This window comes from Sturnira hondurensis, unplaced genomic scaffold (genome assembly GCF_014824575.4).
Source record: "Sturnira hondurensis isolate 20B ecotype Veracruz unplaced genomic scaffold, ASM1482457v3 Scaffold0001304, whole genome shotgun sequence".
Classification (NCBI taxonomy): Eukaryota; Metazoa; Chordata; class Mammalia; order Chiroptera; family Phyllostomidae; genus Sturnira; species Sturnira hondurensis.
In genome coordinates, this window is record NW_028073935.1 from 2983079 (window position 1) to 3009818 (window position 26740).

At 38.1% G+C, this 26740-nt stretch overlaps 1 protein-coding gene and 1 pseudogene across 1 annotated transcript in view; one reads left to right on the plus strand and one right to left on the minus strand.

The window, feature by feature from the left end:
- IWS1 (interacts with SUPT6H, CTD assembly factor 1) overlaps window positions 1–21730 on the minus strand; it is a 71703-nt gene extending 49973 nt beyond the window's left edge. The window contains exons 1-2 of the mRNA XM_037070880.1: window positions 21180–21730; window positions 18992–19110 (exon numbers count right to left, since the gene is read on the minus strand). Coding sequence (XP_036926775.1) covers window positions 18992–19110; window positions 21180–21213 — 153 coding nt within the window. The 5' untranslated portion in view covers window positions 21214–21730. The remainder of the gene's footprint in view (window positions 1–18991; window positions 19111–21179) is intronic.
- Window positions 21307–26238, plus strand: LOC119004150 (voltage-dependent anion-selective channel protein 2-like; annotated as a pseudogene).
- The last annotated feature ends 502 nt before the right edge of the window (window positions 26239–26740 follow it).

Consider the following 26740-nt stretch of genomic DNA (forward strand, 5'->3'; position numbering starts at 1 on the left):
ATGTTGTCCCATACAGTATGTTCCCTATTAGTCTTGCTACAGGAGTGTAGGAGACTGTTCTGCATGGTGTGGGCCTAGCTTCCACTCAGAGATGCACAGGATCCACGCTCACGAATAGGTTGTCCCATGGGGAATCAGGCCTGCATTGTACCTAGATTGCTATGAGACTTGCATTTGCTAAAACTCCCTCACCCTGAACTGAGGCAGCAAATATTTACTGCATATCTTTAAAGTAAGTTCCTAAAATCCATTTCACTAAACCTTCCAAGGATGAGTGTAACCAGTTCAACCACTTTTCCCTTTGCATTTGCAAATATCCTCCTTCTGTGATCTGATTAGCAGCATCCTCTCCTCTGTTTTCTGTAAAAGGTAACCATCTAAAGCAAACCTGTGCATAGTAAATGAGGACCATCATGTAATGTGCCCAGAAAAGCAATAAAAGTCTGTCAAGGCAAGGGACAAGGCTTTTTCTCCTCTTGAGAGAGAAGCCACACCGTCCCTTTTCCTCCATAGGACTCGGTAGTCCATGTGAATTTTTCTCATTTTAGCCACAACATGGACCCCATGAGCCGGGGTCTGTGTCATAGTAGCATTTTCAAAAACACATTTCATTGCATGTTGGTTCCAGAAGATCTATCTGGAATCATCTTAGGGTCTGTTAATATATACCAGCTTAATCAGCATTATGAAAGAATCTGAGCAATCCACCAATTAAACAATGCTTAACCTAGTGTAACTTCTAGAGTGCTGCAAGGCTTTGACTTTGATAAACTCCAGCTGTACAATAAGCATTCAGATGATAAAATGAGGCTATACACCAGAGTGTCCTTTGTCTGTCAAAAGTTAGTTACCTCAGAATCACACAAAAACAAAGCACTCCTAATGGGAGTACTGGAAAAAGAAATTGTACACAAAGCTTAAGAGTTTATAACGATGAAACAAACTCCTGACTATAGCTCCAGACTCATTTCTGCTTTCTCACCATCAACCCCACGCACTTTACCAACAGCAGCAGTTCCTAAACTTCGGTGTAGATAAGAATCATTTGAAGAGCTTTGATGAAAAACAAAGATTTTTGTGCTTCTCATCTCCAGATATTAATCCAGTAAATCTGTGGAAGGAGTCAAATAATCTGCATTTTGATATATAATCCAAGTGATTCTGACTGTACTTTAGAAATTCTACTCCAGACACATGGAACTACTGTTGATTTCACTATGTATCTCCATGCCTTTACAAATTCTGTTCTTTCTGCCTACAGCATCTTTTCCCTACCTTGTCCTTTTCATACCTCAAAACTGAACAATACCACTCACTTTTTGAAGCCTCTTCCATCATTCTCTCTCTAGGTAGAATGGACTTTATGCAACATAATGTAACAGTTAAGAACAAGGACTTTAGAGTTACAAAGACCTGAAGTTCAAATCCTAGCTTGGCCACTTTCTAATGTATGATCTACAGAAATTTTCTTAACTTCTCAAAGCTTCAATGTCCTCAATCAGATGAAGCTAGGAATAGCATTCACGCTTTATATAAAGCAGCCTACTGCCTGTAAAAATTCAATAAATGTTGTTAACCATTCATAACAAAATATTAATTACAAAACATTCACCCTTTAAGACTCAGCTCAAAAACAAAACAAAACAAAATTTACAACAGATTCATTGAAACAGAGACAAAAGGGATGGTTACTAGAAGGGAGGAGTGGGAGTATGGGTGAAAAAGGTAAGTGAAATACAGTCAATAATATTGTGAAAGGTTTAAAGAGTAACAGATGATTACTAGAATTAGTAAGATGATCATCTTGTAAGGTACAAAAATGCTGAATCACTCTATACTCATAAACTAATATAGCCAATATAAGATTATATACCAACTATACGTAAATAAAAAAGAAAAAAGGAAATAGAAAACAGACTCAGACTCATTTGTGAAGGCTTATCCCTGTATTGCCAAGTACTTGTTTCCTTTCTTATGCTTACCATGCCTCATTTGTCCATTTTAGTGTCTTTAACCTAAGGATAGCTCTGGCACTTCATTGAAGGGGGCATTTGTGAATGTGAGGAGCCAATTTTGGCTGTCAGTGACTGGAGAAGATATGCTACTAGCATTTCACTTAATGCTCCAGAACCAAGACACTTATACACCTGCCCCCAAATGCCCACCACTAGCTTATTCTCAATGCCTTGTTCAGGGCAGCAGCACTAGGTTGCTCTCTTTTTAGAGATGGCCATAAACAGGATCCACGCATAGGTAGGAGACCCAACGAGATGAAAGAACTCAAAGTTCCCAACAGAGATTATGGTACTAGACAAATAAAGCATTCTGGGTCCTTTTAGGACTTCAACTGGGAAATATGGAGAGGTTTGACCAATTATTAAAGGAGAAAAATGAAGCCAAACAAAGACTTCTGGTCTGACAGCCTAAAAAGTTCCAATGAACTGCTCCCTAGTGAAATCGGTTAAAAACATTTAAAATATTTTTTGAGCACCGTAAGCCTCTGGATATAGTTCTGTGAGCAAAGAGCAAATAAGGAAGTATCTCTCCAAAAAGATCTACAAGCATTGGTAAGGGAAGCAAGAATCTGGTGTTTGAACCATGACTACTCCTCCCTTTCCCAACCTTACAGTTCAGCAGGAGACTCCATTCCAGACTGCTGCAGCCAGGAACATAGGGTACCCCTCTTCCTCCAGCTTCCAGGTAGAAGGATTGCTCTGCAGGAAGAGGACACCAGGATTTCTTATCCCGCCTCCACTACCTATTATGAAACTAAGTTCTAGTCAAGTGCAATCAAGAGGCAGGGATCCAATCTCCCACTCAGCCTTCAATGTAAGGAAGGCTGTACAACCTTGGGGGCAGTAAACCAAGAATACCTGAACACTTCTGCATCAACAAATGAGACAGTGGTTCCATGCAAGAGGTAAGCCAAGAGCACTGCAGGATGCTATCCACCCCCTAAGACCCACTGAGAGCTCAGCTTATATATCTGGGTTTCACTCAGAAGTTTCCCATAGTCCCCTCACCACCAGTTCAAGAGGTCAGGCTCAAAGATTTTTCCTGGACAAAAAGAGGGCAGTAAAAAAGCTCTTAGAATCTCCCCAAAGAAACTGACTACATTTGTAACCAAGCCTGGGGAATTTCAGGCTAAGACATTTTCAAGAATACTGGAAGATGCGGTGGAAGGCATTTGGAAGGAGATTCAAGGAAATTCACTGCTGCCTTTGTGGAAAGCGTTTCTACAAAGGTTCTTGTATAGAGCTAGTTTGCAGGAGAGAAGCAGAGAATAAGACAGCTGGAAAGAACCATCCTGGGGGTCAAAACAAATATCAAATACAGACCTCAGAAAGTATTCTGTCAAAGGAGCCAGAATTTGACCGGATTAGCTTGTTGATAAAATTTTGAAACAGTGGAATAAAATATTTAAAATGCTCAAAGAAAAAAACTGTAAACCAAGAATACTGTATCAAACAAAACCATCTTTCAAAAATAATATTAAATAAAAAACATAAGAAAACTTTCTCAGATAATCGAAAAGTGAAAAAATTTGTCTAGCAGACCCACCATATAAGAAATAAAGTTCTTCAGGCTAAAAGCACATGACTTGAGATGGTAATCTGAACTCGTGAAAAAACAATGAGCAGTAGTAAAGGTAATTATGTAATTATAAAAGAGAGTATAAATGTATATTTTCTTTTTTATTTTTAACTGATTCAAATAGCAATCGCACCAAGGAATATGTATATACTGTACAGATGGGCCTGTGTTGGATTTGTAACATTAACAGATGTAATATGTATAACAACAGTATTATAAAAAGAAAAAAGAAAGCTACATAAAAGTACCACTTTTATATGCCACTGGGAACTAAGCTACTATAAATCTGAAGTTGATTCTGGTTAAGATATACGTGGTAAACTCTACAGCAGCCACTTAAAAAAACTAAAAAATATAGTGAAAATATTATTAAAGATATTAAAATGTACAAAAGTATTAAAAGTAATTTATTAATGGATACACACAGGGAAAAACTGTAAAGTGTGACATAAAAATATAACATGGGGAGGGGAATAAAATAAAAATGTAAATGTTTATGTGTTAGAAGTTAAATTGTTGGCAACATGGCGGAGGAGTGAGTGGAAGCCACGTTAACCTTCTCCCAGGACCAGTCTGGAATTAAAACTAAATTGTGGAGAAATCACAGGGAACAAACAATTGAACAATAGCAACAGAGAAGACTGATAACCTCAGACAGACAGAAGAATTAGTCTTAGCACAGCCTGACTGGTAAGGAGTGCAGTGGGAACTCGAGAAGGCTGGCTGGGGACCCACAGGTAGCAACGTTGGAGGGATAATTAAGCAACCAGTTGGATCCCCCTGAGAAATGTGGGGTCTAAACCCTAAGCTGGGATCCCCAGTCTAGAGCATCAGAGCCCCAAAAGAACAACCAGCAGCAAAAAGTGGCAGGGTTGCTCTCATCCAGAGACAGATGGCTGGAGATTCAAAGAGCTATTTAAAGGACCAACAACAAATTTTCATTTGCAGCCACTTGCCCTGGGCTACAGCAAAGGGTTGGGGGCAGGGGGACAGAATGGGCTAGAGACACCTGAGGAGACACTGGGGACAGAAGCTTTGGGGAGAGTGTAGATGACAGAATCCCAGTGCTGAGTCATCACCCATATAGCAGCAGCCATCCTGCTCAAGCAGACCACTCTCCTGAGCAAGAACAGCAGACTGAGGGGAAACGATAGCCCCAACCCCACCAGGGACTCTACCCTGGCCCTGTTGCTTAAGCCTAACTGCTGAGTACACAATGACTAGATTAACATCTGAAGGACACAGCCACAGACATAGATCCCTAGCATTCTCACAATAGGCTGCCTAAGGTCAGACGGGGTCAACATCTGACATCAACAAATGCGGACCCAGAAAGAAAACAGTGGTAAATGCCAGAGGCTACTGAGATGAAATCCACTGTGATCTTCTCCATGATTTGTGATCTTTTCTGCCCAGCATAACTTTTTACATCCATTTCTTGTCTATCAACTTTGTGCATATTAAGTCACTAGATTTTATATTATAGTTTATTTCTCTCCTTTCTTGTAATTCTTTCTTAATCTCTTTACCCCTTATTAATACTGGTACATTTGATTTTGATAGTGGGATTGCTGGGTGGGGGGAAAGTTATTTTTGCCGATGTGGGTTTGTTTCCTGGGCCTTGTGGTTATGTTCTGGAAGTACCTGCACAACAGCACAGAAGTCATGGAGGGCAGCGTGACCCTCAGTCAACCAGCTAGAGGGAAGGACGAACCAAAGAACAACACAACAAAAATCAAAATCCAATTACATTCAGAGAGCCAAAATAAACGGCATAAAGGGCATCCCAAGAGCATTAAGTTCAGGAGATCAAGGAGATTGATTGCACCACTGAATCTCACAGATCTCAATATGCTAAAGGAACTGCTTTAAGAAAAGGAAGAAAAAGAGTGAGAGAGAGGAACACAGGTACAAAGGGGGTAAAATGACAATGAATAAGTACCTGTCAATAACAACCTTAACTGTAAATGGAGTAAATGCTCCAATCAAAAGACACAGGGTAGTTGAATGGATAAGAAAACATGATGCCCACATATGCTGCCTACAAGACACCCACCTCAGAACAAAAGACATACAAAGACCGAAAGTGAAGGGTTGGGGAAAAAATAGTCCAAGCACATGGACAGGAAAAAAAAAAAAGACAGGGTAGCAATACTCATATCAGACAAAACAGACTTCAAAACAAAGGCCATAAAAAGAGATCCAGAAGAACACTTCATAATAATCAAGGGAAGAATCCATCAGGAAGACATAAACATTATAAATATATATGTACCCAACATAGGAGCAGCCAAATACATAAGGAAAATCTTGAAGGACTTCGAGAAAGATATAGGCAGCAAGACACATATTAACTGACCCACTGAATGGTCAATTAATATTTGACAAAGAAGGCAAAGGAGACCAGTGGGTGGCCAGCTGAAAGGAAAGGGCACACATAGCAAGGCAGTGGAACACATGGACAAGGCAGGGCCAGCTGAAGAGGACTGAAGACAAGGGAGGGTGGCCGAACAGGAAACTAAAGACTCAAATATAGGTGTAAACTATGGCAGGGAATGATATAGCAGGAGAAACTCCCAGTCTCACAGAGTTCATTGGAAAGTGGGGCTAGAGGGGATTGAGTGAGCAGCACTGTTCCTTCTCTGTCCCTTCCCCCATATCCAGCACCACAACACAGCAAAGAGGGTTGCCTCCCCCAGTGAATACCTAAGGCCCCACCCCATTACAACATAAGAGGTGCACTGACACCAAGAAATATGGCCCAAATGAAAGAACAGATCAAAACTTCAGAAAAAGAGCTATGCAATGAGAAGATAACCAACCTATCTGATGCAGAGCTCAAAATACTGGTAATAAGGATGTTCATAGAAATGATGGAGCTTGGCTGGCAAAATGAAGGAACAAATGAAGACTAACCAAAGTAAAATAAAGCAAAATATATAGGGAACCAACAGTGAAGGGAAGGAAACTGGGACTCAAATCAACAATATGGAACAAAACGAAGAAATAAACATCCAACCAGAACAGAGTGAAGAATCAAGAATTCAAAAACATGAAGAGCCTTAGGGAACCCTGGGACAACTTTAAACTCTCTAACATAAGAATTACAGGGGTGCAGGCCTGGCTGGTGTAGCTCAGTGGACTGAGTGCAGGCTGCGAACCGAAGTGTCGCAGGTTTGATTCCCAGTCAGGGTATATGCCTGGGTCGTGGGCCAAGTCCCCAGTGAGGGCCACATGAGAGGCAACCACACATTGATGTTTCTCTCTCCCTTCCCCTCTCTCTAAAAATAAATAAATAAAGTCTTTTTTTTTTTAAAAAGAATTATAGGGGCACCAAAGGGGAAGAGGAAGAGCAACAAACTGAAAATTTATTTGAATAATGAAGAACTTCCCCAATTTGACAAAGAAACAGATTTCCAGGATGTTTAGGAAGCCCAGAGAGTCTCAAAGAAATTGAACCCAAAGAGGAACATACTAAGGCACATCATCATTAAGTTACCCAAGATAAAAGATAGAATCTTAAAAGCAGCAAGAAAAAAGGAGTGCCCATAAGATTATCAGCTCATTTCCCAAAAGAAACCTTGGAGGCAAGAAGGGGCTGGGAAGAAGTATTCCAAGTCATGAAAGGCAAAGATCCAAAATTACTCTATCCAGCAAAGTTATCATTTAGAATAGAAGTACAGATTAAGTGCTTCCCAGATATGTCAAGTTCAGACATGTCAAGTTAAAGGAGTTCATCATCACTAAGCCCCCATTATATGAAATGTTAAAGGAACTTATCTAAAAAAAGAAAGATAAAAAATATGAACAATAAAATGACAACAAACTCACAACTATCAACAACTAAACCTAAAAGAAAAAAAAACAACAAAGACAGAAGCTAAGCAAACAACTACAACAGAACAGAATCAAAGAAATGGACATCACATGGAAGGTTTTCAGTGGGGAGCAGCAGGGCAAGAACAGGGGGAGAAGGTGCAGGGAATAAGAAGCATAATTGGCAGACATAAGACAGATGGGTAGAGGTAATGAATGGTGTAGGAAACAGAGAAGTCAAAGAACTTGTATGTTCTTTGGACCATGGATATGAATTAAGGAGGAGGAACACTGGAGGGTTCGGGGTGCAGGGGGGATAAAGTAGGAAAATTAGGAAAACTGTAGTAGCATAATCAATAAAATATACTTTTAAAAATGGGCAAAGGACTTGAACAGACATTTCTCCAAGGAGGACATACAGAGGACCCAGAGACATAAAAAGATCCTCAGCATCACTAACCATCAGAGAGATGCAATTTAAAACCACAAGGGCATACCACTTCACACCGGTCAGAATGGCCACAAGCAACAAATGGCCATTTGTTGCTTTGTAAACAAAGCAACAAACCACAAGTGCTGGAGAGGTTGTGGAGAAAAGGCAACCCTAGAGCACTGTTGGTGGGAATGCAGACTGGTGAAGTCACTGTGGAAAACAGAATGGAATTTCCTCAGAAAACTAAAAATGAAACTGCCATTTTACCTGACAATTCCACTCCTGGGATTATACCCTAAGAATCCTGAAATATCAATTCAAAAGAACGTATGCACTCCAATGTTCATAGCAGCACAATTTACAATAGCCAAATGCTGGAAGCAACCTAAGTGCCCATTAGTAAATGAGCAGATCAAAAAACTGTGGTACATTCACATGATGGAATACTATGCAGCAGACAGGAGGAGCTCCTACCTTTCACAACAGCATGGATGGATCTAGAGAGCATTATGCTAAGTGAAATAAACCATGCAGCGAAAGACAAATACCACTGATCTTACCTATAAGTGGAACCTAATCAACAAAACAAATAACCAGAGACATTGAAATAAATAACTGGCAGTAACCGGAGGGGAGTCATGAGGGCATATCTGAGGAAAAAGGGGAAAGATGATCAAGGAACAGGTATAAAGGACACATGGACAAGGCCAAAGGGAGTTAGGATTGAGGGTGGAGGTGGGGTGGGGAGGGGGAGTTGCGGGAAGAAAATGGAAGCAACTGTCCTTGAAAACAATTGAAAAAAGAAAAAAGAAAAATAAATAAAATATAGTTGGGAGAAAAGTTCAACAGAAATTTAAAATAAAGAAGTTAGCTTAACAGCAGATGTATAAATATGTGTCATGTAAACCTCATTGTAATACACAAAACAAAAATGTTGAATAAATACACTAAAAGTAAAAAGAAAGGAATCTAAGCTTACCACTACAGAAAACCATGAATTCACAAATGAAGACATCAAAAGAATGAACAAAGGAATTACAAAGTAGCCAGAAAACAATAAACAAAATAGCAATATTAAGCCCATACCTATCAATAATTATTATAAATGTAAATGGACTAAATTCTCACATCAAAAGATATTCAGTGGCTGAATGGATAAAAAAACAAGACCCATCTCAATGCTGCCTACAAGAGACTCCACTTCAGCTTTAAGGACACACAGACTAAAAGTGAAGGGATAGAAAGAGATGTTCCATACAAATGGAAACCAGAAGAAAGTAAGAATAGTTATATTTATATCAGACAAAATAGACTTTAAGCCATAATATATACTAAGTGACAAAAGATCAATACATAATGATAAAGGAGTTAATCCAACAAAGTTTAATAAACATTTATAAATATTTATGTATCCAATATCAGAGCACCTAAATATAGAGAGCAAATATTAAAAGACCTGAAAAGAGAAATATGACAACAATACAATAATAGCAGGGGACTTAGACTCCATTTTCAACAATAGCTAGATGATGCTATAAAACAACCAGTGGGCAAAAAAAGAAATGAAAACATATCTTGGGCATATGAACATGAAAATACAACACATCAAAATATATGGATGCAACAAAAGCAGTTTTAACAGGGAAGGTTACAGCAATAAATACCTACATCAAGAAAAAGGAAAGACCTCAAACAACCTAACTTTACTCCTTAATGAATGAGGGGGGAAGCCCAAAGTAGTAAAAGGAAGGAAATAACAAAGATCAGGGCAGAAATAAACAAAATATAGACAAAAAAACTAATAAATCAAGAGAAAAAGAGAGAAGACTCAAATAAAATCATAAACAAAAGAGAAGATATTACAACTGATACCGCACAAATACAAAGAACTGTAAGAGATTAAGAACAATTATACTCCACTTGACAATTAAAAACTTTTAAAAGGCAAAAAAACACACAAAAAACAATTATACTCCAACAAATTGGACAACACAGAACAAATGAATAAATTCTTAGAAACATATAACCTACCAAGACTGAATCATGAAGAAACAGAAAATCTGAACAGACTGATAACTGGCAAAGACATTCAATCAGTTATCAAAAACCTTCCAACAAGAAAAGACCAGGAACAGATGACTTCATTGGTGAATTTAAAGAATTCATTTCTTTAAATGAATTTAAACATTTAAAGAATTAACACCAATTCTTTTCAAACTCTTTCAAAAAACTGAAGAGAAAGGAATACATCCAAACTCATTTTATAAGGCCAACATTATCCTAATACCAAAACCATACAAGGACATAACAAGAAAATTATAAGCTAACATTGCTGATGAACATAGGTGCAAAAAATCCTCAACAAAATACCAGCAAATCTAATTCAACAGTACATTTAAAGAATCTACATCATAATCTAATGGGATTTACTCCAGGGATGCAAGGATGATTCAGCTTCCACAAAATCAATGTGACACAGTACATCAATAAAATGAAACATAAAAATCCTATGATCATCTCAACAGATGCAGAAAAAGCATTTGACAAAGTTAAACAACCACACGTGATAAAAACCCTCAACAAAGTGGATACAGAGGGAACATACTTCAACATAGTAAGACTTTCAAATCAAAAAGAAGTAAAACTGTCACCATTTGTGTATGACATATTAGAAAACCCTAAAGACAGTACCAAAAAACTATTAGAACTACTAAATTCGGTCCAGTTGCAGGATATAAAATCAATACACAAAAAAGCAGTTGTTTCTATATACTAACAGCAATAGGAAAGAGAAATTGAATAAATTTAACCAAGGAGGTAAAAGATCTGTATACTGAAAACTATATAACATGGATGAAAAAAATTTAAGACATAAATAGAAAGATATTCATGCTCATGGACTGGAAGAACTAATATTGTTAAATGTTAAAATGTCCATAACTACCAAGGAACCTGTAGATTCAATGCAATCCCTATCAAAATTCCAATGGAATTTTTTCACAAAAATAATCTTAAAATTTGCATGAAGCCACAGAAAAAAACAAATAGCCAAAGCAATCTTAAGAAGAACAAAATTGAAGGCATCAGACTTCCTGATTTCGAATGATATTACATAGCTGTAATAATGAAAACAGTATGATAGTAGCATAAAAACAGACACAAAGATCAATGAAATAAAACAGCCCAGAAAAAAACCCATGCATATATGTTTAATTAATAATGACAAAGGAGGCAAAAATAGTACAGTCTCTTGAATAAATGGTGTTGGGAAAACTGGACAACCACATACACAAATATCAACTCAATATGGATCAAAAACTCAAATTTAGGACCTAAAACTACAAAACTCCTAGAAGAAAATATAGGAGTAAGCTCCTTGACAAAGTCTTGGCATGATTTTTTTTGGATTAAAAACACAAAGCAAAGGCAATAAAAGCAATAAATAACTGTGACTACATCAAACTAAAAAGCTTCTGCACACCTGGCTGGTGTGGCTCAGTGGATTGAGCGCGGGCCTGCGAACCACATGATCACGGTTTGATTTCTAATCAGGGCACATGCCTGGGTTGCAGGCCGGTTCCCAGCAGGGGCCTCAGGAAAGGCAACCATACATTTGTATTTCTCTCCTTCTCTCCCCTTCCCTTCCCCTCTAAAGATAAAAAAAAAAAAGCTTCTGCACAGCAAAGGAAATTATCAACAAAATAAAAAGGCAACCTAATGAATGGAAGAAAATATTTGCAAATCATATTATCCAATAAGGTGTTCATTACCAAAATAAATAAGCAACTCACATAACACAACAGGAAAAAACAATCTGATTAAAAGGTGGACAGAGGAATTGAACAGATATTTTTCTAAAGAAGATACAAATGGCCAACAGATACAAGAAAAGGCACTGAGCATCAGTAGTCATTAGGGAAATGCAAATCAAAACCACAATTAGTGATCACCTCAAACCTAAGTATTCCAAAAAGCACAATGGTATGAACTGATTTGTCTATTAAAACATTCAAAAACTAAGTTGAATTACTCTAATTTATCTAAAGAATCTCTTATTTTGCAATGATAAAAAAGAAATTTGACCTCAAAAAAATTTTAATTCTGTATTATAAAATATTCACTTACTGACAAAGAAAACATGTAAAGAAAGAACAGAGGAACAACAAAAAGACATGAAACATAGAAAACAAACTAAAATGGCACACTTGAATTCTATCAATAACATTACATGATTGGACTAAACAAGCCAATCAGGAGACAGAGACTGGATTAAAAAAACTGATACAACTATATGTTGATCACAGGAGACACACTTTAGTTTCAAAGACAGAATATATGACCTTCTTAAGTACATATGGAACATCCTCTAGATGGATCATATAGTAGGCTATAAAACAAACCTCAGTATCACAATGAAGTAAATTAGAATTCATAATAAGAAAAATGTTTGGGAACAATTTGAATATAAAATTCATAAAACATTTCTACTTAACTAAGCATTAAAGAAAATAACAGGAATAACTTTAACAAAGAAATGTAACATTTGCACATTGAAAACTACAAAATGAAGGCTCTGAATGGACATTGATGAAAAAAATTAAAAACCTAAATAAAAAGACATCCCATTTTATGGATCAAGGGACCTCATACTGTCAACACAATAATATGCTCCAAACTCATCTACAGATTCAGTGCAATCCCTATCAAAATCTCAGCTAACTTCTTGGCAGAAACTGGCAAGTTGATTCTAAAATACATATGTAATTACAAGGAATCCAGAATAAACAAAACAGTCTGGGAGAAATGTGAGACTCACACTCCCTAATATCAAAATTTATTCAAGGCACTATGGCACAAGGATAGACAAAGATATAAATAGATTAGAATTGAAAGCCCAGAAATAAACCCATGCACCCTACTGTCAACTGGTTTTTTTACCATCCAAACTTAAATTTTATTTATTTTAATTTTATTGAATTTATTGGGGTGATATTAGTTAATAAAGTTATATAGGTTTCAGGTGCACAATTCTATAATACATCATTTGCATACTGTATTGTGTGTTGACCACTCAGTCAGGTCTCCTTCAATTACCATTTATTGCCCCTTTAGGTCAACTGATCTTTAAATAGGGTACTAAGACCTTCCAATCACACAACTGAATGGTCATAAGCAAAAGAATGAAATTAGACTCTTATCTCAATGTATACATAAAAATTAACCAAAATGGATCAAAGACCTCAGTCTGTGAAATTCTTAAAACAGAGGGGTAAATCTTTATGACTTTGGATATGTCAAAAAACTATTAGAGATGTCACTAAAAGCATAAGCAACAAAAGGATGGATAAATTGGGTTTCAAATGAAAAACTAATGCTTTAAAGGACACCTTATGAAAAGACAAGTCACAAAATACAAATATATGCAAATCAGTCATCAAGTAAGTTACTTGTATCTAAACTATTTTTAAAAACTCTTGCAACTCAGTAATAAAAAAGACACAAAGCCCAATTAGAAAATGAAGGCTCTGAATGGACATTTCTCCAAGGAAGATATACAAATGGTCAATAAGCACATAAAAAGACACTCAACATCATTACTCATAACAGAAACACAAATCAAAACTACAATAAGATACCACTTCACACCACCTAAAATGTCAGTATCAAAAAGCCAGTTAATAAGAAGAATTGGGAAGGATATGGAGAAACCAGAACCTTCATACACTGATGGGAATATAAAATGGTGCAGCCACCGTAAAAAAAGTTTGGCAGTTCCTCAAACACTTAAGTAGAGTTATCATATGATCTAGCAACTCCACATCTAGAAACATACCCAAGAGAAATAAAAACACAGTCACACAAAAAGTTCTACATAAGCCCTGGCTGGCGTAGCTCAGTGGGTTGAGCGCGGGCCTGCGAACCAGACGATCGCGGTTCGATTCCCAGTCAGGGCACATGCTTGGGTTGCCGGCCAGTTCCTTGCAGGCTAACTACCAGCAGGGGACGCACAAAAGGCAACCATACATTGATGTTTCTCTCCCTCTCTCCTTCCCCTCTAAAGATAAATAAATAAAAAAATAAAATCTAAAAAAAAAAAAAAGTTCTACATAAATGTTTGCTATAGCAACATGATAATAGTCAGAAGATAGAAACAACTCTAAGTCCATCAACTGAAAAATGGATAAACAAAATGTGATATAGTCATACAATGAAATATTATTCACCATAAAAAGGAATGAGGTACTAAGGTTACAACATGAATAAACCTTAAAAACATTGTGTTAAGTGAAAAAGGTCACAAAAATCCTTGTATTAAATAATTCTTTTCATATGAAATGTCTAGAACACAAAGCAACGGGAGGCAAGTGGGAAAAGGAAGTAACAGATAAAGGGTTTCTTTCTGAAGTGACAAAAATAATTATAAAATTGATTATGGTGATGTTGCATACTTTAAACAGTGAACTGTATGAGTATGTCAATTCATCTCAATAAAACTGTTTTTAAAAAAGACAGGTGGTATTTTTATAGATCAAAGCTGATGAGAAAAATCCACGATGAATGAAATTAAAATTTTAAAAATAAATGAGTAATATTGATTTTTCCTTTGCCTCAGGCTACAATATGTATGGGCTAGCACAGCAATGTTACTGCTCCTGACCTTAAGATTTCAATATTCCACTCTTCATATTTTTGCATTGTGAGTTTTATAACATTATTTTGACTTTTCTTAAAACTTAAAAAAAAAATGAAGCCAACCACTGAAGAACAGAGATGCTATTACAAATAGCTATCACGTCAGCCCATCAATGACAGAAAAAACACACAAACTTCCTATACAGAATGATTTAGAGAGCCCACATCATGTTTGTTACAATAAACTCTCATTTTCATTGTTTAAAGATTTTATTTATTTTTAGAGAGATAGGGAGGGAGAGGAACATCAGTCTGAGAGGGAAACATTGATCAGCTGCCTCTCCTACATGTCCTGAGCAGGGAAGAAACCCAGGTATATGCCCCGACCAGGAATCAAACTGGCAACCTTCCACTTTTCTGGACAATGCCCAACCAAATGAACCACACTGGTCAAGGCACAATAAGTCTCATTTTCTTAAGACCTGCTCTGTCATGTCAAAACTTATCAACATGTACAATTATTTTCAGGAAAAAGTTGTGTTTTTTTTCAATTACTAAAGTACCTTAAGAGTTTAAAAGTCTGCAAAAATTATTAGTCTCCAAAAATTTATCAGCATTTCCTATACTGACCACTGTCTTGATGACTCTGTGTATGTGTATGTGCACACCGTATGTGTGTATTCCTTAAAAATCCAAAGAAAACCATGCAGGGTGAATACCGCAGGTGATATGAATTTTTAAAAAACAAGCCTAAATTCTAAAATACAAATGGGAAAAACTTCTTTCTAGTCTCATTATTTGGAAAGTACTGTTAGGAGTACCATCTTGTGGCAGGCAAAACTACGGCCACCCCCTAAAGATGTCTGTGTCCTAATCCCTGGAACCTGTGAATATGTTACTTTACGTGCAAAAAGGATTGTGCAGATGTAATTAAGAATCTTGATGCAGGGAGATTATCCTAGATTATCTGAGTAGGTTCAATATAATTATAAAGGTTCTTATAGGAGAGATGCAGGAGGGTCATCTTAGAAATAGAGATGTGATGACAGAAGCAGAGGTCAGAAAGAGATCTGAAGATGGTATAGTGCTGAATTTAAAGATGGAGGAAGGGCCCACAGCCACTGAATGCAAATGGCCTTAAAGAGGTACAGCTGGAGAAGGCAAGAAAGCAGATTCTCCCCTGGAGAGGGAAAAGACTTTGTGACACTGATTTTAAATCAGTAAGGTCCATTTTGGATTTCTGGTCTTCAGAATTGTCATGTAATGAATCTTTGTAGTTTTAAGCCACTAAATTTGTATCAAATAGGAAACCTACACATACGTTAGGTTTTGGGTCTGTAATATGCACTGCTCCTTTTAATATAACTATACTCTTTTAACATTCTATTAGCATACAAAAAACAATGCAAAATTTCTCCTTAAAAGCCATTTTAAACAAGCAAATGAGCATTAATACAGAACTCAACACTTAAGAGTACAATCGGCACTCTCAAACTACTAACCAATAGTTTAGCAAATTAGGATAACCCTTCCGGAGGGGAATATCCATGAAAAGCCTTGGGTACCCAACATTTTATGGCCACATTCATAGCCATCCTAGGCCACAGGGTGCACACCCATTTCCTGGCCTCTTTATTCTTGTTAATTCTACTGGCAGATTTCTAAATTAGCAAAAAAATGAAGTCAAGTGTTTATGTACAGTGTTCATGGCAGCTCCACTTACAATGGCTAAATAGTCTAAATTTCAAAATTTAGCGGAGATGGGAGGGAGGTGGGGAGCACTGAGAGGGCAAGGCTGGGAATACAAGAAAGAAAACTGTACTTGAACAAGAGTTAAATAAAAATTTTAAAAAAATTTAGGAAACTTGAATAAGCAACGGTGCATCCCTATTGTGAAATATTATGCAACCATTAAAAATTATGCTAGAGAGACCTTTTAATGACATGGGGAAATACTTCAGCTATAATAGTAAATGAAGAGGCAAACATTATACAGATACAAAATACATATAGTAATATCTTAAATTAAAACACATACATATACACATGAGGGAGAAAGAAAATGAAAAAATTAAGTCATTTCTGTGATAGGAGAATGGTAACTTAAATTTTCTCTTTAAACTTTTACAATTTCCAAATTTCAACAATATGCACCTTTATTTATTTAGCATCCATCACATTTACAAATAAATAACTACTTATTTTAACTACAAATAAGTAGTTAAAAGGTGCTAAAGGCAGCTATTTTATGTTTAAAACTGAATCACAAGGTCATGAGTCAAGCTCCCAATGCTGTTTCCAAAGCAGAAACTTAAGATATAACATACTAAATATACTACAATATTTACATTATCAAGTAATTTCCACCTATCAAATAATACATTAATTAGAATTTAGCCTAAATATTTAAGAGTATACAAAAGTGAGTGATATCAAAATAACTAGAAGATAAGCCCTTCTCCCAGTCCATTCAGCTTTCTGATCACACTTGCCCCTACTCCATGATAGCCATACTAGCTCCCGGGTGTATTCCTTGAAGACATCAAGTAACCCCATTGCAGGGTCTTTGCCTGGAATATTCTTCCCCCATGTAGTCATGTGGCTATTCCCTCACCGTCCTTCACGCCTAGATTCAAGTATCACTTTCTTAATAAAGCTGACTGTACCCCCTACTTAACACCACAACCTGCCCTCTGTCCTGGCATTCTTCACTTGGTTCTATCCTTCTCCTTCCTCCATGGCATTTACCATTTTCTAACAAACCACACAATTAAAAATAATACATGTTTTTTAATGTCATTCTCCTTCTACTGGTAAGTAAATCCAAGAAGTGAAGGATTTTGGTGGGACCTCATTTAATCACTGATATGTCAAAAGAGCCTGACACAACAGGTGCTCAATAAATATTTATTGAACATACAAATATACTAATAACATGTGAAAGAACAGAGTCAATAATACATTCTCTAACAATTATACCTACTACTTAAAAATTTGCTAATTTTCTGTGCATGCATAATCAAACAAAATATATGGTATATAAAGTTCTTAAAAGAAAATTTGGTCATCTTTATTATTCCTGTGTTTCAGTCTGTGCTTACTAAAAACTCATAGGTGACTTACTGAAAAGTGTTCCAATTTTATTTTGCTAACACTGTGCAATAGAAGATATAACCTGGGAAGCAAACTAAAGTTTTAAAAATATGTATCTACTACATCCAGGATTATTCTATACAGCAAAGCAATTATTTAGAATAGAAGGGCAGATAAAGTGCTTCCCAGATAAGGTCAAGTTAAAGGAGTTCATCATCACCAAGCCCTTATTATAGGAAATGTTAAAGGGACTTATCTAAGAAACAGAAGATCAAACACTATTAACAGTAAAATGACAACAAAGTCACAACCAAACCTAAAGCAAAAACAAACTAAGCAAACAACTAGAATAGGAACAAAATCACAGAAATGGAGATTACATGGACAGTTATAGTGTAGAGGAGGAAAGGGAGAATGCGGGGGAAAGGTACAGGGAATAAGAAACATAATTGGTAGGTATGAAATAGACAGCAGGGGGGAGGGGAAGGTTAAGAATAATATAGGAAATTGAGAGGCCAAAGAATTTACATGTGCAACCCATGGACATGAACTAAGGAGGGGGGGGTGGGGGGAATGCTGGAGGGTGGGGAAGTACAGGATGGAGGAGGATAACGGGGAGAAAAAAATTGGGACAACTGTAATACCATCATCAATAAAATACACTTTAAAAAAAATGTGCCTATAAGGCCAAATATGCTGAAGTGCTGTACACAAGATCCAATACTACTCTGTATTACTAAGCAAAAACAGCTTTTTGAGTTTACATGTGCTTTGTTATTTTGTACAGAGATAGTTCAGAAAGCCAATTCTGACATGATTTTTGCCAGATGATAAAACCCTCAAAACTTTTATTTCAACTGGTATTTCTTCAGTTTCCAAATGTTCATTGTCCCTGTAGGACATCATTTTGGGGGAATGGGGAAGCATAGTTAAATATCAAAAGCATGTCCCATTTTCTGAATCAAAAACTGACAATAACTGCCTAATAATTCCTGAAATGAGACCCAATTAGAATTTAAGTCCCCATGATTTCCTAAATAACCAGACTATCCCTATTTATTTTTTTAAATATATATTTACTTACTGATTCCAGAGAGAGAGAATCATCAATGCAGGAGAAACACAGATCAGTTGCCTCCTGCACTCACCCCAACCAGGAACTGAACCCACAACCTATACATATGCCCTGACTGGGAATTGAACCTGCAACCTTCTGGTTTATAGAACAAGGCTCCAACCAACTGAGCCACACCAGCCAGGGCCCATCCCCACTTATTTTTAAAGCAGTTCTCTATAAACTTATAATCCTTTACTCCCAGGGTTTGAAGCCTAAATCCTGTGACAGCATTTCTGTAACTGCTAAATAAAACAGGTCTCACATAATGCAAGGGAAAATTCTCCCCAAAGATGTTTAGCCAATACCTCTGAATGATGTTCTACACTTCCAGTGTCTGATCCAGAGTGCTGTTCATTTACATCATCCTCAACGTCTGACCCTGAATCCCGTTCATCCTGTACTGGGGTAGCGCCACCATCATCTGCTTAAAAATAAGACAAAAACCCACTTAAGGTGTAAGATGGATGACATCTACCAGTGAAATGAACAACAAATCAAGAATAATGTAAGCAAAGGTTACCACTGATGAAGCATCACTAATAATGCTAATGTTGTAAACAAGACAACAGTATAATACTCATATAAATACCAATCATCATAACATGTATTGTGACACAAATGGAAGAAAAAATATACCATAAAAGGAATGTGAAGCTCCAGAAATGTAACTAAGGACCAAGTCAACAACCTCTAAGTTATTTCAGCTTTCTTATAACCTGTAATTATTTCAGCTTTCTTATAAACCTAGATCTTTTCTGACCACAGCATTTACTTACCACCTTCTGATATACTACATGATTTATCAAGTCACAACCAAATGTGGTTAAATGTGGTTGTTTCCTCACTTGGAAGAAAGTACCAAAAGAGAGGGTATTTTGGTTCACTTCTGAATCCCTGGAGCCCAAACACTCCTAGCAAATGACGTACAGTACTTATTCATGAATGAAGAGCACAAGGAACTGCAGTTCAGAAATAGTGTGATCTCATCAAAGAAAAATATGTATTATACCATATTACAAAGTGGTAAAAATAAATTGCTACCTCACTTTAACCAATACTTTAAAAATATAGAGTAAAATTGTATTGAGAGGAATTTAGGGTTGTGGAAGGAAACAAAGACTTGGTTAGAAGTTTAATAGAAAAATTTTTTTAATTTTTTAAATGAAATAGTCACCTACAGCAAAACAAAACAGCTGAGTAAGAATAGAATCACTATCACAGTAACAAGCTACACTACTTAGCTAAATAGTAAATAATAAAACCAATAATTTTGAAATTTAACAATTACACTGCAACAGTACAAGTTTGGGGGAGATGAAGGCACATAAGATAAAACCCAGTCCTTGAAATCATTAGTAACAGGAATCATAAATAACAAGAAATCATTACAGAATGCCTACAAAAGATGCAACAAGAGATGGCATAAATTAGAATGGCAAAAAAAGAATGGAAAATTCGGGAACTGAATTGTTCGGGAACTGAGCTGTTTTTTCATGTCTTTTAGCACTTAATCTTTATACATATCTTACATATAATTACTTATTTAAAAAATAACTTAAGACCACAAATGAACTAAAAAAGAGTATTTTGAAAACATTTAGAGCAAAACAGCAGTGCATGCTTGGAAAAGCACTTGTAATCATAACTATTCCCTGCCATATATCCATATATGAAGTGAACTTAAAACAGAAAAAGAGGTTAACGTTTAGAAAAAGCGCTTAAGCAAAGCGCTTAAGCACTTATGATAGAAAATTCCCAACAGAACTTGGGCACAAAGGGAAAGCAAACGTAACGTTTTTCTCTCCCTCACTAGGTCCTGCCTTATTTGTCTTTGCACCTCTGATGCCTAGCACAGAGGGCCCTGTTAGCTGAGTGGGGCCCAGTGAGTGTTTATTTAAAAAACGGGAAAGATACTAGACCAAACTTCAATGAGAAGAGGAAAGAATGCAAAGTGAAGAAAAGGCACAAAAGTCATCAGTAATTGCTAGAGGTACACTAAAATATTAACACAACTCAAACAAGGTTGCTATGTGGTCTTTACTGGGAAACCAGTGTTGTGAGGTTAAACTAGCCCTAACTCTGAGCAAAGTTTAGGTAAGGTCCCGCATCCCATCTCCCAACTCCAGCGAACAGTTAGTTCCCTTCCCTTCAACTCTTCGAAAAACACTCGCAACTCCTAAAAAAACAATCCGGTCACAGGGAGACCTTCCCTAGGACTCTCCGCACAGTAACTCCTTAAAACGAGGAATTGGCTCCCCGATTCAGCAAACGGCTTTCCCTCTCGAATGCTGTCCTCAAGGTTCTAACTTCCGGGCCCGCAACGGGTCAGTGGTCTCTTGAGCTCCGCCTCAGAGTCCACGTTGGGACCAGTCCGAGAGCGACGTCTGCGCAGCCTCCCTTCCCACCTTCGCGGTGATGCCAGGCCAGCCAGGCCGCCGTCCAAACCAAGTAGCCGCCCCGCCCTCAGCCCTGTGCCCCAGGCCCCTAACCCACCTGACTGGTCGCCAATGTAATATTCGGAGTCCATGGCGTGAGGGAAGTGGGGGAGACTCTTGGCTGAGTGTCCGCGCCCCACGCCGCCCCTGTCACCTTCCCCGCGGTGCAGAGCCCCCCTACCCCGATGGCGCGGTGCGATGCTCAGAGGTTCCCGCTGGACTGGAGGATTGGAGATTGCGGAGAGTAAAACAACAGCAGCGCCAGATGCAAACACCTCGACCTATAATCCCCGACAGAAGAGGCCGTACCCCACTACAAGGCTCGACTTCCCATAAGTACCTGTGGGGCCAAAATGGCGTCTATCCACGACCCTTAGAGGAATGCAGCGCGCAGGCGCCGTCATCTGTCAATCAGCCAATGAGAACGCAGCGGTAAGGGTGCTCGGCGTTGATAGAAGAGAGACCTCTGGTAAAGTTGAGCGGGAACTCTGATTTCAGTCCTTTTCGTGGAGTACCCTATTTCGTCTCGCATAAAGGTGGTAATGTTACTTTAATAGTTCTGTGTTCGCGCCTTTTTGAGGAACTTCTGAGTTACTCTTCCGAAAAAATAATACACCTAATATTCGTTTTCCATCAGTCCGCCAATTAATTATCGTCTCCGAGATACAGCGAGGCGCTTGATTCCCACCCTTGGTGCGCGGAGGAGGAAGTGGCGCGTTGTTCTCTGGTACTTGTAGTTCGAAGCCCAGGGAGCTGTGATGTGGTGCTAACTGACCCAATCGAAGGACGTCCTTTCAGGGCATTTTTCTCCCATGTTTAAAATATCGACTTAATTTCCATCTTAAGCCATTTGATCAAAAGTAGGAAGTACTGGTTTTTTCTTCCATAAAGATCCCTAGTTACAGGAGTGTGACTTTACTCAGTGTTACTCGAGCCCTATGCTCCCAAGAAACAGGTATGGTTAAGAGACAACCTGACCTATTAGTGCTGCGGGAAAGGTTTACTGTGAAGAACAACCCTTCTCCCCAAGACTTTGATAAAACTCACTTTCCACTCTTTTTCCTGGCTCCTATAAGACTTGTAGATGACCCCCTTGTTTACCTGTGACAAAGTCAAAGACCTTTCCCCTTTTTCTGAACCTGCTTCTAAGGGCAGGACACCCACCCCTCCCACTGCAAAGTTCCTTTCTTTGTCTCTTGAATGATTAGCTGAGGTTAGAACTCTGCTCCCCTGAAAATGGTTAGACACAGACATAAATATTTCTATTCACCTGGCTGACTGAAAGTTCTCCTGATTGCAAATCAGTCCCAACTATAAATCATCCACCCTCCTCCCTGTGGAAGTCTAAGGCACAACCACCTTTCCTTCAGACGCTGATCTTTATGCCTCCCTATTGCAATGCCGTAAATAAAATCCATTTCCATCTTCTATTGTGTTAGACAAACAGGAAAATTTTCTTGCCTTTTGATTGGAAGAGGGACAGTGGAGGTATAAGCAAAGATTCTGCAAGAGGTGCCGGCTTGCAGGCATAGGGCCTTTTGTTAGTTGGCAAAGCTTACTTACATCTTGGACTGGATTTCCAGGCGTGCCCCTCAACCCCAGCTGCAAGATCTCATTTGGTGCCCAGAAAGGTCCACCTCCCACCTTGGAATTAAGAGGTGGATTCTTTGATACCAGCTCTGGTATAAATTCTCAGAGTGCTCTTCGTGAAGCTATATTCCAGCTGTGATAATCCTTGAACCCATTGTTAGCCAGTCAGAATATGCTGGCAGGAAACAGTTCTAGGCTCCAGGAAAGGATACTTCCCAACCAGAAGGCAAAGACAGAATTTGATGCCACAAAGTTTAGGAACAGCCCACCTTTGGAAACATAAAATTCTGAGAACTGACTGACCATGGCACGCAACTCACAAGTTCACCCGCATCCACTCAGTCATGTACTTTTGTTTCTTTCACAGTGGTGCCCTGTGAGACTTGTAACCAGTGGAGTAGTGTGTGGTGGCAACTTGTCCTGGGCTTACCCCCTAATCCTATCTCCAGGAACCTGTGTTCTGGCCTTTTTTCTCTTCACCTAAATAAAACTTGCATTCACTTTCACCTGAACTCACCCTTGAATTCTTTCCTGTGCAAAGTCAAGAAACTGCAGATCACAGACTGCCTAGAGGTAGAAGCACTCTGAACACTTCTGGTTTGCCTCCAGTAACAGAGAGGTAGAAGCAGACTGAACACTCTGCTGAGTGTGCTTCTACCTCTGTGCTTCTACCTTTTTGCACAAAGAAGTTTTTGTGCAAAAGAAGGCAACTAGTTAGTGAGGCAGGATGCACCTTTTGAAATAAACATAGAGTCTTAGAGTTAAAGCAATGTGCTTCTCAATGAATACACAGCTCCAAGAGAGTTCCCCAAAGCCCCCTTTCACCAGCTGGCCAACCCTCAGGCCCCTGATTGGGAAATGCTATAACAACACAGCTATGTCTGAGTCTGGGTTGCCTTGAATTTTGAGGGCTGCCATCTCACCAGTCCTCATGCCTCTCTCCAGCTCCAGCACAATTGGTTCATCCTGGTGATGGTGGAGAGGCACACAGAAATGAGGCTGTTTTTCCTATCAAAGATACTAAGGCCAAAGAAGAGGGGAAGGAAGAGGCAAGTTTGCAGCAATCCAGTACTTCTTTCCCCTTGACTGTTGATGATCCAGAAACATTGATTTTCCTAAGTGATTAAATGATTTATTTGGCCAGCCTTTTGAGACACTGTAACTTGACAAACATCCAGGAGTGAAAAGTCACACAATATAAGAAACAGCTTGACACTGGCACAGCTGTAGACCAGGGGCTGAGAGTCCTAGGTTCTGGGCTTATTGTTCTTGGTGAGACAGGACAAGCTATTACCTTCTAGGTATCTCAGCTGCCACATGTGTCAAATGAAGGACTTCAATCAGAAGATTCAAGGCCTTTTAGTTTCACTATGCCATGTAAAAGAAGCCAGGACTCCAAACCTGAACTTCTTGTGCTTGGGCCACTAGGGGGCCTGCCAGGGAAGAAACAAATGAAAACAAATGCATTCTAAGCCTGATCCCCGAGCTGTGCACATTCTTACAAACCAGCCTCACAACTCATTAGGACCGGCATAAGATTTGTTTAATACTGAAAACTGGAACTCACTTGAAAGTGAGTGGATAATAAATTGCTAAAAATCAGTATCATGGCATAGCATGCAGCCACTAATATAATTAAAGTGGATCTTTAGCTCTTACATGGAAGGATGTCCAGAATATATTGTTTAAAAAAAAGAAGTCATAAGATGCTCTAAATGGTATAACTTTATTTATGTGAACGCTACCAAAAGAGTGAAAAAAAAACCCCACCTAAGTTCCTTGATAAGTATGGAGGGAAAAGGACTTTACAACAAAGATTGAAAAGCCATAGAGGCCAGACAAATTTGACTACATAAAAAATAAAACACTTAAAAAAGTATGCGTGGTAAAAACAACACACTTAGTAAAATTAAAAGACAAATAATCAGGAAATTTAAAACATTTTTTTCAGCTCATCATAGACCAAGGACCCATCTCTCTCTAATGAGTGTAGAGCCCCTAGAAATCAGTAAGAAGAGTAATAGAAAAATGGACAAAGAATATGACAATTTACAGAAAGAAACTATTAATGGAACTAAAATACATGAAAAGATGTGCACCCTAAAGTAATATTAAAAGCATATTAAGATTATATTAAGATTCTGTTTTTCAATTCTCAGGTTGCAAAAATCTGATAACCTTCCATCGGTGAGGGACATGAAAAAAGAAACCTTCAAATAAGGTGCTGGTGGAAGTACCGGCATATTGGTATAGCCCTCTACAGAAAACTTGAAAACATTTATAAAAATTACAAATGGGGGTTCCTAGAGGGAGGAAGATAGGGTTACAGAATGGTGTCTCCTTCACTTCACCCCCAAGCTGCCTGCAGCTGCAGCCCCATCCTGAACCAGGCCAGCAGTCTCCAGTGAGCAGCTGTGATCCACGCCCCTCCCCCCTCATACACAGCTGAATGTGGCCACCGTCTATCCCCCTCCATCACATGCTGACCTTGGCAAAACTGCCAGAGATATTTTCAAGAAAGAATTTGGTTTGAGGTTGGTGAAACAAGACATAAAAACACAGTTATGCGGCGGTGTGGGACTCTTAACCTCTGGTTCATCTAATGTAATACAGATTCTAGTAAAGTTAGTAAGATCTTGGAGACCAAATATAAATGATTTGAGTATGGTTCAACTTTCACAGAGAAATGGAACACTCTGGGAACAGAAATTATAATTGAAGACCAGATTTGTCAAGGTTTAAAACTGATATTTGATACCACATTTTCACCACTCACAGGAAAGAAAAGTGGTAAAAAGTCTTACAAGAGGGAGTGTGTAAATAAACCTTGGTCACAATGTTGACTTTGATTTTGCTGGACCTGCAATCCATGGTTCAACTGTCTTTGGTTATGAGGGTTGGCTTGTTTAATACAAGATGACCTTTAACAGTGCCAAATCAAAGCTGACAAGGAATTGTTCTGGCTGGTGTGACTCAGTGGATTGAGTGCCAGCCTGCAAACCAAAGGGTCACAAGTTCAATTCCCAGTCAGGGCCTATGCCTGGGATTTGGGCCAGGTCTCCAATACGGTGTGTGTGAGAGGCAACCACACATTGATGTTTCTCTCTCTTTCTCCCTTTCTCTCTCTCTCTAAATAAATAAATAATATCTTTTTAAAAAAGATGATAAGAAATAACTTTGCAGTGAGCTACAGGACTGGGAACTCCCAGCTATAATGTCAATAGTGGGACAGACTTTGGAGTATCAATTTATTGTAAAGTATATGAAGGTCTTAACTCTTCAGTAAACCTTGCTTGGACATCAGGTACCAAATGCACTTGCTTTGGTATTGCAGCACAATAGCAATTGGATCCCACTGCTCCCATTTCTGCAAAAATCAATCACTCCAGTTTAATTTGTGTGTGCCACACTCAGACTCTGAGGCCTGGTGTAGAGCTTACATAGTCTCATCTGGTAGATGGAAAGAAGATTAATGCCAGAGGCCACAAGCTTGGGCTTGCCCTGGAATTGGAGACTTGATGCACCTAAAAGAAACCTCTGGGAATGACCATCAGAAGAGTGGGCCTTTATATCTTTCTGGCATGACCAGCAGGCTTTTCTACTCCCCACCCCTCCAGAAGGTGATCAAAACAAAGGATGATCTAAACAAGAGCTATATTTTAAATATTTAGACAGTTACTTGTTAACTTGTTGCTAGTTGAATTGGCTACCCAGTTACTGATGCTGCAGTTGTGTAGTCACTTATACATTATTTAATTGTATTTAACTGTTAAATACACCAATAATGGAATAGATCTTTATGAAGAATTTAAAAAATTACAATTGTATTTGCCTTTTGGCCTGCAATTTCACTTCAGAAAATGTATTTTACAAATACACTTCACTGTGTACAAATGATGTATTTATAAAAATGATGTATTTATATTTATAATTATTCATTACCAGATTACTTCCAAAACATTGGAAATAACCTGAATGTCCAAACATGAATGATCACAAAATTATGATAGACTTGTACAATTCCATGTT